General features: G+C 36.3%; 1 protein-coding gene across 2 annotated transcripts; it reads left to right on the forward strand.

Moving 5' to 3' along the window:
* The first annotated feature begins 3,548 nt into the window (after positions 1–3,548).
* Positions 3,549–9,864, forward strand: LOC128859198 (uncharacterized). Of its 2 annotated transcripts, XR_008454111.1 has the most exons (3): positions 3,549–4,074; positions 9,360–9,646; positions 9,716–9,864. XR_008454111.1 is itself a non-coding variant. In XM_054095990.1 (2 exons), exons 1-2 carry the CDS (start codon positions 3,980–3,982, stop codon positions 9,604–9,606), a joined length of 342 nt encoding a protein of 113 aa, XP_053951965.1. In that variant the 5' UTR covers positions 3,549–3,979; the 3' UTR covers positions 9,607–9,730. The 2 variants fall into 2 exon arrangements, 1 of the variants encoding a protein (XP_053951965.1); XM_054095990.1 differs by having other exon boundaries at positions 9,360–9,730.
* The last annotated feature ends 5,152 nt before the right edge of the window (positions 9,865–15,016 follow it).

The following is a 15,016-nucleotide window of genomic DNA, read 5'->3' on the forward strand; positions in this document are numbered from 1 at the left end:
TAGTAGTTTGTGTTTTTCAGTTCAAATTTTAATAATTATTATTAAGTGTAAATTATTACATACTTTTGTGTAAGGGTTTCATTGGCTCTATGGGATTGTGCAGAGGCGTTTAGCTCATTGCGCCTACCAGATGCAAAACACGTGCGCCGATATACAGTGCATAGTAACAAAGGGAAACCACATAAGGTGGTTACGGTATAGCAACTGATTTTTTTCTTGCGATTCTTCTTGTTTGTTTATATTCTCATTGTGACATCCACACCACCAATATGCAAAAACTAAATTAACGATATGAAAAAGAGGTAAAGAGAAGCAATAGTTATGATAGTTAATAGATAGTTTGAGGAAATTCGTAAACGACGTCTGCTGAGGTTGCAAAAAATTATGACAATAGGCATGCGAAATTCGATATTCGATATTAAATTTTATAATAAGCAAGGAAACCATCTTCAATAGCTTCTTAACAATGTGTGTAAGTTTGGTTTAATTCGGTGCAAAGACACGGCCGCTTAGCGAACACACACAAAAAGTTGACTTTATTTTATATATAAGATAAGTAAATATGTTCCTATGACACCTTTTTGAGTTTTTAACGCTTACGAAATGTTTACACTTGAACCACTCAGACACACACACGTGTCATGCATACTACATATAAATGTATGTTATCTGATGTGATCGCGTGAAAAGAGCCTGCGACTTATTGATAAGCATACATATTTTATATATTGTATAAATATTATATCTACATACATATATATGTGCAAATATTTAATCATGTGTATACGTAGGTATAAAACTCAAGTAATAGTTATTTGAATGGATCCAGTGGTGAACGCAGTCTGTGGTGTAGTATGACTAAAGCAGCTGGTAGCATGTGTCTGCAACGTGTTAAATGATATATTTATGCAGGTATACTCACACACAAAGGCGATATAAGTATGCGTATATGTACGTTAAAAAGTATTGCGTTCCCGGATGTTGCTCACATGCTATTCAATTCATAGTATCTGGCTTGTGACGGAACGAATACAAGCTCGAAAGTAGATATACAGAAAACACGAGATAAAAGCCACAAACAACAAACAACACAAAATTAAATATATGGATGTATGTATATGTATATAAAAAATAGAAATAAAAACCATAAGGCACGTGAACGTGACAAATGCTTGTTCACCTCGAGTGGTTGTGAATTAATTTTGAGTGTATTTGACTTTCGCCTGATTGGCATATCCACGTTTTCATGAAGGTTGCTTAGTTGGCTGTTGACATTGGTAAGGAAATTGTTTGGGGAGTTGAAATGTAGACGAAAGCTATAGTAGTACTTGGCAAAGAAATACAAAAACGATGTAATGAACTCGAACTGCATGTTGAATTCTACCTGTTGTTGCTGTTCTCACCATATTCATATAAATATGTACATACACATTTTTCATTGTAGGGGAAGATGCAGTGACACAATTTATAAAGGGTATTTCAAGAGAAATGAAAAAATATTTTTAGGATATGCAGCTAATGGCGTTATGCAATGTATACACACTCCAACCGTTGTGTTAACATGGGCATGTTGGATTAAAAGATGTATCATGTAAAGTATAGTTGTACAATCGATTTCCATGTTAGTCCAATAGTTGCATGAAAATAAAAATGTTTTAACTTTTGATGGGCGGAGTTAACGGTTGTACAATGAGTTGGAACGTGTATAAACAGATTATAAAATCAACTTTGTTTACATTCTTCTTTTTAGTTATGTACACAGAAAATAGATTTAAACTAAATAAACAAAACAAAACAAATAATTTTTTTAATTTGTTTTAAACAAAAAAAGAAAATATAAATTAAAAAAAAAAAAATAAATAAAAAAATTATAAAAGGTTTTATTACGTAAAGTATAGTTGTACAACCGATTTCCCTGTTAGTCCAATGTTGCATGAAAATAAAAATGGTTTAAATTTTGGTGGGCGGTTGTACAATGAGTTTGAACGTGTATAAGCAGATTGTAAAATCAACTTTGTTTCCATTCTTCTTTTTAGTTATGTACACAGAAAATAAATTTAAACTAATGTGGGAACATATAGGTGTGGCCACACTGATAGGTATAGGTGTGTTCCCACACTAAATAAACAAAACAAAAAAAATTTTATATATTTTAAACAAAACCAATTTTTAAGTTAAAAAAAAAATTTAAAAATTTAGAAAAAACAAAAATACAAAAAAAAAAAACAAAAATTATATGAAAAAAATTAAACAGAAATAACAAATATATATAAAAAAATTTTCAAAAACAAAAAAAAATAGAATAAATAAAATAACAAGTAAATAAAGTAAAATTTCATCAATTATTATTATTATTCAAATTTCACTTAATTGCTTTCACTCGTTGTGAAAAGATGTTTATTGGTGTGCGGTTGGGTTGACGTAGCAGGAGTTATGAATCGGTTTAATGAAAATAATTTTTTTTTTATTTAACGAAAAAACTAAGTTGTGTTAATGATATACGAAAAAAATTGTTATTATTATTAAAATAATGTCATTTCGTTGCCGTCTGAGCAACGACAGATTTAACGAGTGTTTAAATATGTGTGAAATTTTCGCGCAGATTTCGGCTTGCGAATACTCCCGCGACGTGGTAGCCGAAGTTTCCCTCACAATTTTGTTTTTCACCATAGTTACTGGCCAAACCTAGTAATCTGTCATCCTTGGGACACACCGTTAAACAATTTTTCACCATTGGCTGAACGACTCGTTGTTGTGGTTGTAACAGTTACACTAAATGACTTGTATTTACTATATGTCCGGTCAATCACTGTTACCGCAGCAGTTTTCTCCAAAACATTATGACGAGTATTTTATGATGTTACAAAATCCAAATTACCTGATTTGTATGAACCAGCGAAGAAGCATTTTTCCATGAATGTAAGTATGTACAACAAAAGTTCTCGAATGCGAAGAAGTTAGACAGGTGTATGCAGTATAATTATTGAGAATTACGCCTACACAATAAGTGCCGGCAATTCAAATTTGAATGACTTCGTGTTCCATATTTAGAGCTACGAAATACTCTTGCAAACAAAAATAAGTCATTTACATTTAAAAAACTTTGTGTCGCTATTGAAAGACCCTGCATATACATTCTCGTACATATCTATCTACATATACATATACATATACCATATGTGTATACAAACGTATGTATGTACATATAATTTTCGTTTAAGTAGCGATTTGCTTGACTAATGCAAATTCTATGGAAATTTTATTGACAAAAAGCGCACGATTGCTTACACTCCGGGACGTATGAGCGACAAATAATCAAAATAAAATTAAATAGCGAAAATGTTATTCATGTTTGTACATATGTATGTACTTTGTTGTTCCACAAACATACGTGGCCATTTATCATATTATTTTATTTGTTTAAGTAATTATATGCATAATATAATGTTGATAAAGTTATAACACACACGTACTTACATACATACATACATGCATATGTATAATATATGTATGTCTACCTACATAGATTCATACCTACTCATATATGTACGAGTATGTAGCAGAGACCGAATGTCGGAAACAGCAAAATATCGAAAGCAGAAAAGGTAATTAACCAGTTAAGCTCTGGCGTTCAGACACCCGACCAAGCAAACTGTAGAACAACAAATGAAACGATATACCGTTCAAAGTTTTAACACCATCAAAATTCATTTACAATGACGTAATATCTCACGCGATTCCAGCGTGTCAGCACTAAATTCGTGGCATATTCGTCGGTCACGTGTTGATGAAGCGAATTTCTGTGCCAAAGCTTGAGCCACCAGTGGGACTGGTTTGCCGAGTACACATTTTATTTTCATTTTTTGTGTACAAGTAGCTACATGTGTATGGTATTTAAGTATGTCTATATATTTTTATGTGCGAGTATGTATCTCCAGTTCGTTGTGCAAACGAGTAAACAAGTATGTAAGTGAATAGTATGTTTGGATATGGATTACATATGTACACACTTACAGCCATGAACAGTTTAATAACAAAATTAGCCATCACCAGCCATCAATTCAAATCGGGAGCGTAAGTGAAAAAGAAGAAAAAGCAAAAAGTTAACTAGCGGAGAATTTACTATCACTTCCAAAAACCGGTAGAAGAAAACTGAAAATTAACTGAGTTTGGTTGTGTTGTCCAAAAAACTGGTATAAAAAAGCTAAAGTCATCTGTGATTTCGTCGTCCGCTTTTTCGGCTATGTTTCGGCTCTGGTTGGTTGGTTGGTTTAAGTGGGGATACGTCCAGAATCCAACTAGCGGTTCCGCACCATTTTGTTGCCACATCTTCATTACTAACTTGTTTACCAGTTATTTATAGCATGACTATATCCAGTCTATGCGTTTCAGGAACCTTATTAGGTTATTGATAGACATTAAGCCAGAAAGTTGCCCAGGGTTAACATTCTGTCCTTCCATAGGGCACAATATTCACAGAGGAAATCGAAGCTTGTTTCTTTTTTCTCTGGTTGTTTACAACTGTGACAGTGTGTGTTGTGAGGGATGCCCATTTTGGCTGCTTGTTCTCCGGCAAACCAAAAGCCAGTTATGTCTAATTATAGATTTGCATGGGTATCCAGCAAGATTCACCACCAACGAGTATGGTTATATCGCATAAAACTATCTCATATTAGGCAACTTTCATTATACCGCATTCAACTTTCATTAGCCCCGGCAACTCACTTTGTATTTTCGTTTTTCTCAATATTGCTGCATCCATGATAACGTAACACATTCCATAGAAATTAAGTAGTAAACAGAAGTAACAATGAGGCGATAAGTTAATCCTTGATAACGTATCACATTCATTGTTATGAAGTCATTATAAATAGATCTATTCTTTAAGAAATCGACAGTCGGGATACAACCTCTGTGTAAAATATAACTCAATGTACACTTTTGATACGAATAAAAAATATATTTTTATTAATACATTAAAGGTTCATATTTAATTCACGTACACCCTTTTTGGATATTTGGCCGAGCTCCTTCTCCTATTTGGGGCGTGCGTCTTGATGTTGTTCTTCAAATGGAAGGACCTACAGTTTCAAGCCAACTCCGAACGCAGATATTTTTTATGAGGAGCTTTTTCATGACAGAAATACACTCGGGAGCTTGGCATTGCATGCCAAGGGGCGACCGCTATTAGAAAAATATTTTTCTTCCTTTTGGTGTTTCACCGAGATTCAAACCTACGTTCTCTCCGAACTCCAAATGGTAGTCACGCACCAACCCATTCGGCTACGGCGGGCGTCGCGGCATCAAGAATTACATAAAATAATAATTCAAATACATGGCACTGGTAACGCCATGGACCCTAGAGCTGTAAGTGATCTACAGATCAGCCAGCATTACCTATCCTAACGGAGATGCCGTGTGTGAACACGACGGGCAACTTCAAAAGAGAATTCGCAAAGTTGAAGCATCTAAAGTTTCCCTGTATGAACGCGGTTATACTACATAGTACTCATTAAGTACTTTGTACAGAATGTAGAGCTGATTAGTTGAAAGAACTGAGATTGTGTTGGTGATATACGAAAAAATCAACAGAGACACTACTCATATTATTTCGTTGCTGTTTGAACAATGGCTGATTGAGCGAGTGTGTAAAATGCGTGGGAAGAATTCTGCTGCCGAGTACTTGGAGACGTGGCAGCCGAAGTTGCACTCACAATTTTACTTTTGATGACTAAACCTGGTAATCTATCATACTTCCTCAATAAGTGGTTCCAAACAAACGTAACTTTGGGAACCATTTTCCGGTGCTGTCTGCCAATATATGTTTATTTATGTCCTCAAGGTCCTCCACAATAACGATTAAAGTTTTCTCGATAGCAAATCATTACGTTAATCTCATCGAGATGAAGAGTCAAATACACTCGATTTGGATTGGGCCACTAATCTCTGTGTTCCGATTAAGAGCGATATAATATGTATTATGATGATTTTCTTAAATAGTTTTTTATTCCCAATTGTATAATTTATCAAGGAATATAAAAAAACGAATCAAGAAAGTTTAACTTGCACCTCAAAACGCCTTTTTCATCGGTTATTGGCAAGTTTGACCCGCTTGGGTTTCTAGCTCTTTATCTCGTTGTTGTTGTTGTTGCAACATAAACATTTACCTTGCATGTACGAGGAATGCTGTTGGAAGGAATGTTTCTTGGCCGAACATAAATCTGGATCTTTCGGTAATGTAGAACCGACTGTCGTGGAAACGCAAAATCTTTATTCAAAAGCTCTGGCATACTGGTTTAAATTAGGATGACATCATTCCAAACGACCTTCCTTAGAAATTGATATCGTTTCTTAATAAACTAAAACGATTAACTGAGATACAAATTCCACGTAGGCTCCACAACTGAAGGGATGCGAAAACATACAAAATTCATATGTTTGCAGATGCATCAACATACGCTTATACTGCTGTAGGATGTCTTAAAGGCATTATTTTATTGAGCTCTAAAATGCGAGTTTTGCGACGTAGAGGAAAACCATAGTGCAAAGGCTTTGAACTTAGTGTAGCAGGACTTGCGTCGTGATTTTTGAAGACAGTAAAGAAAACCTTGAGGCGGCCAACACAGAGGTCTATCCGTGGAGAAGAAACTCGGCTAAATATCAAACAGAGCATACTGAAGTTAAGGAACACATTTCACTGTCATAATGCTAGAAGAAATAAGAGCGTGTCAGCCGTGTGCGTCTCATCTTCTTCGAAAGCAATACTAAGAGTATCACGGCTTGACTTTTGTTGATTACCAAGTTGTTTGTGCCTGCACTGATTACAAATTTTATTCAAATTTAAAAATGTCAGCTGTGTGACTTAAGGCAATTATGTTAATCAAGTATGATAGTTAAACCTTACGTCTACTAGACTTAATATTTATACTTGTATACATATATAAATACAGTTGTGGCCAAATCATGAGCAGCTGTTGGCCTATTGCAAAATAATAACATTTTTTTTTAGATCAACTTGACTGTTTGACAATTTGAATGTTGACTGAAAGTAAAATTATTTTAGTTTGGTATGCGTACTATTATTAATGTTAAAAAAATTCAAAAAATTATTAAACAAGAGTTGTGTTGCATATCAAATAACCAGCATGGTTTCATGGCTGGCAGGTGAACCGTTATTAATCTTGCTGTACTCACAAAATTGTGTACGTCTTCTTTCAGTGGCAGGATCCAAGTCGATGCCGTCTATATGGAATTTTCTAAGACGTTTCACAAACCAATCAATTTTAATCTCCAAAGCATAGTTTTGAGTTTGACTGCATTTTTTTAAATATGTAAAGTCGTACCATTCATTCCTAAGTGTGTAGCCGTGGTTGATGTTTAATATTGATATTTCTTCTTATTTTGTCGTTTCCGCTTCTGTTGTCCTTCAGTGCAGTATTCTGTGCCTATTTAAATCATACAATTTTTAACTTATATACCACACTTGCCTTTATGCGGCGCTTTAATTCAGACTCTACTGATCCATATGTGCTAAAGTTACTATTATTCTCACTTGTACGATCTAAGTTGGAATATTTATTTATTTATGTCTTTATATGGAGGCGGCGTCACATTTTCCATATTATTAAATTTAAAAAAATTCCAAAGAATTTTCTTCGTTTTGCTCTCAAATCGCTTAATTTTGTTGATCCGATTCCTTCGCATGTTGCAAGATTTGCGTTAATAAATTTGAAGTCTTTACATTATTTTTTCACTCTGCTTTACCTTTGATCACTTCACAATAGGCTATGAGTCTGACTGTGTCCCATAGTGGACAACCTTTACAGCTTTTATCTTTGATATCAGTGGTGTAATTTACTATCGCCTTCTTTTAGGGAGCATTAATTTCTACTCGTACATTTCATAAAAAGCTTGCGTTTCCTGTGTCCGTGGCCGCCTGTTAAAAGCTTCATTATGAGGTTGCCGTCCAGCATAAAATTCTGGTGGCGACGGAGCGTGGTTAAGTCCACACTCCGGGAACTATACAGGCTGCCAAGGAGCGTATTTTTATGCATTACGGGTGCCATGAATACAACCTCTAGCGATGCCTTAAATGCTATGCTTGATTTGCTCCCCTTGGATCTTAAGATACAATAGGAAACCATAAATAAAGCAATGTGTAGACTCCATAAATATGGTTTCTGGCACGAAGACGGAACTTCGGAACACAGAGAAATCTTTAAGTTGCTATTTGAGCAGTATCCACTGTTTTTGGCACCTAAAGACGTCCTGATACCCATAGTCTCATTTGGGAGGAAATTTGATGTCAGATTTGCGTGAGCAATGGAGCAATCCAGAGTGCATTCATGGAGGTTACAACGCATACTTTCTTTACCGATGGGTCCAAGAAATCACAGAGAAATCTTTAAGTTGCTATTTGAGCAGTATCCACTGTTTTTGGCACCTAAAGACGACCTGATACCCATAGTCTCATTTGGGAGGAAATTTGATGTCAGATTTGCGTGAGCAATGGAGCAATCCAGAGTGCATTCATGGAGGTTACAACGGATACTTTCTTTACCGATGGGTCCAAGAATGAAATAGGGTCTGGAGCCGGATGGTACTTAAACCATAGTAATAAGTATCACTATGCTATGGGGGAAATGGCAACAGTTTATCAAACAGTAATTTTTGCCATCCTGAGAGTAGCCGAATGGATGATCGAGAGGAGATGGAGCGGGAAACAAATTGGAGATTTCAGTGACAGTCAGGCTGCACTGAAGGTCCTGGAGAACGTGAGACAAACCTCAAAGATTGTTCAAGAATATAAGGCTTGTACTTATATGGGTTCCAGGACACTCCGGTATAATTAATATACACCATTGGAATAATTGAGGATCCCAATGTGCATATGACCATATGCATATGACCACCATTTGAATCATTGAGGACCCAATGTGCCTGTCTTGCTTGGAGGAGGCGGATAGCACTGAGCACTTTCTCTGAGAGTGTCCTACCTTTGCTAGAGCACGGTTACCAGTTTTGGGTTCCGATGTCATGGGAATGATAATATTCGTTCTCTAAAACTGGAGGATATTTACAGATTTGCCAAAGAATCTGGAAAATTCTCACAGGACTAACTATCTCTATCTCTGTCTCTATTCTTTCCTATCTCTTTCTCTGATACTTTTCTCCTTTCCTCCTTGACTATCTATCCTCTTTCCAGAGCTCTAAACACAATGGGCTTTTTATGCTGAGTGTTATAGGAGCCACCAAATCTTTTTGTGCTCCTTGGGTCGACCTATTCCAATTTCAATTCTCAATTTCAAATAAAAAAATATTCATTTCAGTGATGGGTCTAAATTTAATTTAACTTACAGCAATGGAATGTGTTATGTGCCAAGGCCAGGTAATAATTGTCCACATCTTCGTTATGTAAGAAACAGGCCTCCTCTTCAGCTTTTAGAGGCTGTTATGTGGCCATGTTTGGAATGGAAAATGTCATTGTATTGGGCCTACCAAGAGGACAATGACCCAAAGCATACGGCTAAATATTTTAAGTCTTGGTTTAGTGCCACAAATGTCAACGAAGTGAAACGGAAACTGCGGTCCCCGGATCTGAGCTAATTTGAAAACGTTGGTCTGACGTAGCCGGGGTTATGAATAGGTTTGTTTACGATTGTTATATAAAGTGAGTTTTTGTTTAATTTAAATTAATATTCTTATCTTCTTAAAGTTTTTCAATTTCCCATCGGACGCGGCTTTGTTGGAAAGCGGTTTCAGTTATGACAGAGAGAAGATGAATTCATTTCCGATTGATGATGTCGAAAATGAGATGGTCCAGTAGTCACATGCACCAAGTGGCGCATTCTTACCCGACTTATGGAAGGAAGTGTAGCTTTTGCGGGTAACTCTCGTGGTAACTCCATCACTATATTGCTACAAAATGGTACGCGAATACTTTTGCAAAACGAACAATAGTGAATATTTTTGTTTATTTTTTTTTTTTCAAATTACTAAATTTAATTTAAAACACACAAATTTTCACAATTTCCCAACCACTTTTGTGTTGACGTGTGTTTTTATTCAACTAACCACATTTTACGCATTTTGCTTTTATTTCACTTACCTATTCCCGACTAAGTGGCAGCCGAAGTTCCCCTCACAATTTTGTTTTTCAGCATAGTTATTGGCCAAACCTGTCAATCTATCATCCTTGATCCATTTCAATACGATGCTTAGCAGTGATAAAAAACTATGGATTTGCTGTAAAGTATTGATTTAATATCATTTTCAAATTGTTTTGTCCACTTATTTTTTGAGTTGTTATAAAAGATTGAATTATTTTCTAGTTATATGGATGGACTTTGTTTAATTTGAAAATATTAAATAATAATACGCATGCCAAACTAAAATAATTTCACTTTCAATCAACAATCTAAAAAATTGCACCAAAAACGCAATTATTCTACAATAGTGCAATAGTTGCTTAGGATTTGACCACCACTGTACGCTCACAAGTATAACACAGAAGAGTAAATGATATTTACTCAGCAGCTCCTTGTATTGTATGATATTTGGTTGCCTGCCTGTCTGTTTGCTTGAAAAAGTTAGCCACACTCAGCTACTTAGCTACTTATTGCTTGTCTTCCAAGTATTATTTACTTAATTTTCACTTTTAATCAGTTAAGCAAATCACAGTGTAGCTCGTGATTAAAATGAATTGATAACGTTTCATCAGCGAACGCAGTATAAAAACATGTTGACGATGATAGATCTGTGGAGCTTATGGCTTTTTAGTTCATCATGTGCCAGTACTTTACTGTATTGTATCGTTTAAAGGTAATTAACCTTCTGCAGCTTGATTAGAATTATTCAAACATTTGGGATGCTTAATTGAATAATCTACAACCGAGTCCGGCGAAAATATTTCTTCCTGCAGAATTTTCTGTCTAGTTTATCATTGCGAGCATATCTTCGAAACACTTCAACACAATGGTACTCTCGTAGGTGAACTTCTATAAAGGTCTTAACGCAAATGAGACAATTTTTGGTATTTTAAGCGTAGCTTAGGGATACAATATATGCCCTGAGTGTAATTTGTGTAAACCTAATGCCCGATCCTAACCGAATCCTAACACCTAATGGTAACCTAATCTAAAGACTTCGATGAGATAATTTTTAAGTTCAAACATGACCAAATTTAACTCCTTACCACCCGATTATGAATTTACAGAAATTTGCTTAGTAAATGAAGAACAATAATAATTTTGGGTCAAACCACCCTTCTAAGTCAATAAATTCATATTGCTAGGGTTTGTTCGAGCTACGCAATAATTACCGCAATATTACAATCCTGTCATTGGCCCTGTACCCCAAACAAAGCGCTGGAAGTGCTAATCAACTTGCCTGTAGGGAAAAACGTGGCCGCCATCTCGGCGCTTAGACTTAAAAGTATGGTGCTATGGAAAGGTTGGCGGTTTGGCTGCGCCTCATACTCTGAATAGTCACAAACAAGAAATAGACTCACCTATTCCTAGACTCACTTTCGACAGGCCGTTTAAGACGAGCATATCGTCAACAAGAGAGTGGCAAACACCAAAGTCATGGAGAATGGGTGGCAAGATATTTGTTGACAAGAGAGTGCGCCGAATGTTTGTTTAATGATAGGAGGTACTTCGTTTTGTCCAGACGGCCATTAAGTCAATGAATGCGGTCATACTAAGACCAAAGGTTGCACAGGAATGCCGCGCAGCCTGGAATGATAGTTATGTCGTATTCTAGATCAGTCTTAATTGGGTTCCGGGGCACAGAGACATTGAGGGAAATTGTAAAGACGATGAGCTAGCCAGGAAAGGTACTGCACTTCAACTGCTTAGTGATAGAAGTACCCTTGGGATACCTATGGCCACGAGCAAATTCAAAATCGAAAACAAAATTATCCAAGAGGCCAATAGGTCATGGAGGGATGAAGGCTAGACTACTGTAACCGCAAATAAATAAGAAAAATATAAAGAAACTGCTTAGCCTTTCAAGAGAGGATATCTCGAAGGTCGTGGCTTGTATAACCGATCATTGGCTATTTGGCAGGCATTCCTTGAGACTATGAGTTTTCCCCCATGAATATTGTAGAAGCTGTAGGGATGAAGAAGAAACAGTTGAGCATTTCCTCTACAATTGTCTAGCTTTAGCTAAAATCAGAGCAGGTTTTCTAGGTACACACTTTTTGAATTCTCTTGCGGAACTGTGTGGGGATTGGATCAAGCCTGCGCTTTATAAGAGCCACAAAATGGTTTCATGAAGATAAATAAATGAGGTTTTTGTGCCACACTGTCGTATCATACCGACTCTGCAAGGGGTAAGTGTGTTGGTCGTACAGACCGCCTACCACCATAATCGAACTTAACCTATTGGCTTGATAATACTGTACGAGTACAATACCAAAAACAAATATAATAATAATAAGGTCCTAGCAATAGATTCAGGTAGGGGGAATAAAAATTGCCAGATATAAGTCAAAACAGAAAATGTCATTGCATGTCATGCATTAATGCCATTATAGAAAAAGTTTTGACTAATTTCTGGTGTTTAAGTTGAATTTTAGACATTAGAATTCAAGACAATTTATTCTCACTGTACGAGGAGGGTTCAATAAGTACCGGTGTTAGAAGTGAAGACAACATTAAAAAAATTTTTTTTTTTTCAACATAGTCCCTTTTTTGAAAGATACATTTCTCACAACGCTCTGACCAATATTTAACCCCTCCAAAAAATTCGATTTGTTGAACCCCTCCAAAATACGCCTCTGTCTCGCCAATGACTTCCTCGTTTGAACTAAATTTTTTTCCCGCGAGCCATTTATTCATGTTAGGGAACAAGAAAGAGTTGCAGGGAGCCAGATCGGGTGCAATTCATAACGCAATTCATGCAGTTTGGCGGGGACAACTCCGGATGAATGTGTTGGTGCGTTATCGGGGTGAAGCAGCACCTTCTTATTCGCTAAATGCGGCCGTGTCTTCTTCAATTTTTGGTGGAAGCGGTCCAATAAATTACTATAGTATTGTCCAGTAATGCTTCTTCCTTTTTCTAAAAAAATCTATTAGGATGACGCCGTTCACATCCCAAAAAATGGCCATGACCTTTTCGGTCGATGGGACTGACTTCGCCTTCTTTGAGCAGATTCACCGAGAGATCTCCGTTGTTCTGATTGTTGCTTAGCTTCTGGTGTGTAATGATTAATCCAGGTTTCATCAACGCTGACAACTCGACCCAAAAATTCCTTCGGATCTCGCTTAAATTGATCCAAACTCTGCTGTTGTTGCTTGTGAGTAATCGGGCCGACAAATTTTTCATCGCCAACTTATCAAGTAAAATATTAATTGCCGTTCGATCAGCGAGAATCATGCTTTGAACTTTTTGAATGATTTCCTCGGTAACCACGTCTGCCGGGCATCCTGGTCGCTCCTCATCAAAAACGGATGTTCGCCCACGCCATGTTCATTGAACCAATATCTAACTTGGGTCATGGATGGCGAAGCGTCCCCATAGACAGCATCCAACTTTGCTTTTATCTCCTCTCATTTTTCTCATTCAAAAACAAAAAGCGAATTACCTAACGATACTGCCATTTCTCCATTTTAGCGAAAATAACGAAACACGTCTTACTCGAATTGATGCCAAATACAAATTAACCACAATCAGTCTGAAATTGGTTTTGCCGTCGTTTGATAGATGGCAGCACACGATGCTAACACCAACTTTCCTCAGAAACACCCTCTGCCATCAAACACAGGTACTTATTGAATTACTCTCGTATACCGCATAATTGGGGAATTGTTCAAAAAAGGAGTTGTGTCGATTGGTGTAAAGAACTGTTGAAGAAATTCAGCCGCGGTGGTTTAAAGCATCCTAACAAGTGACAAATCTTGCTAAAAACTTGAAAAAAATTCTAAATGGTACGTAACCATTTGTTTGCCAGAAGTTTTCAGGGAATTAAGGAAAACCAACCGTCGAAGACGAGTCATCCATCATCAAGACGATGTGAGCTCTCAGCGGAGTCTATGAGCCCTCAAAAGATCGAATTAATGGGTCATCCACCTTGGATCTGTTATTTGACGCCTAATGCTTCCTTTCGTGCCAAATGTCCAAATTTGGATTTATCCATTTCTGAGGGGCAGAGGTGATTTGAAAATTGGTTCTAGCGAATGCAAAAGATTAATAATATATTTACTTCCAAGGAGAATATCTTCAAAAGCAAGAAAACCATTTTCATTACTTTTTTTACTGTGGTTTCATTATTGGGCGCAAAGTATAAAAGGCAACCATCGCATCTTATAAAAGAACACTGATGCAATTATTGAAGCTAAAACACACATCGATTAACTAAAAACAAAATTCCTCCACGCGAATGTAAATAAGTACGAGGATCGTTTGAAAAGTCTGTGCAAAAATAAGACCTACTTAACTGTTTGGTTTAAGCCTTTTTTTTATTTTTCGACATAGTCTTCTTTTAGTGTTATACACTTCGTCGAACGCTGTCCTAGTTTGTTGATCTCTTCCGAATAAGAGGATTTGTCTAAGTCTGAAAAATAGCCATTCGTTTGAATAAAATCTCTAAAAATCTTTTACTTTTTTCGTGTCCGTATATTTATATTCCCAACTGTATGTTCATATGTGTAGTATAATGTATTTGCATGGCTGCAGCTACAAACAAAGAAAGAAACTGTCTGCCAAGCCAGCCTGCAATTGTCACAAAAGTTGCAGCTTACGGGCAGCTGGATTGGTATTTCTTTGATGGTTCTTAGGAACCCCAACACACATTATTTAACACATGCAAATACCATAGACGATTGTAAATCTGTATGTATGTAAATAAATTCACATAAGAATACTTGTGTAAAATATGTATATAAATATATATGTATAGGTGGATCCATGTGAACGCTACTTGCATGAAAAACTGCGTCATCTTGTATGGACATACACACGTACAAACAATTTTATTTTTATTTTTGTATAAAACTTTCCACTGATTTCT

The sequence above is a fragment of the Anastrepha ludens genome, chromosome 2 (genome assembly GCF_028408465.1).
Source record: "Anastrepha ludens isolate Willacy chromosome 2, idAnaLude1.1, whole genome shotgun sequence".
Classification (NCBI taxonomy): domain Eukaryota; kingdom Metazoa; phylum Arthropoda; class Insecta; order Diptera; family Tephritidae; genus Anastrepha; species Anastrepha ludens.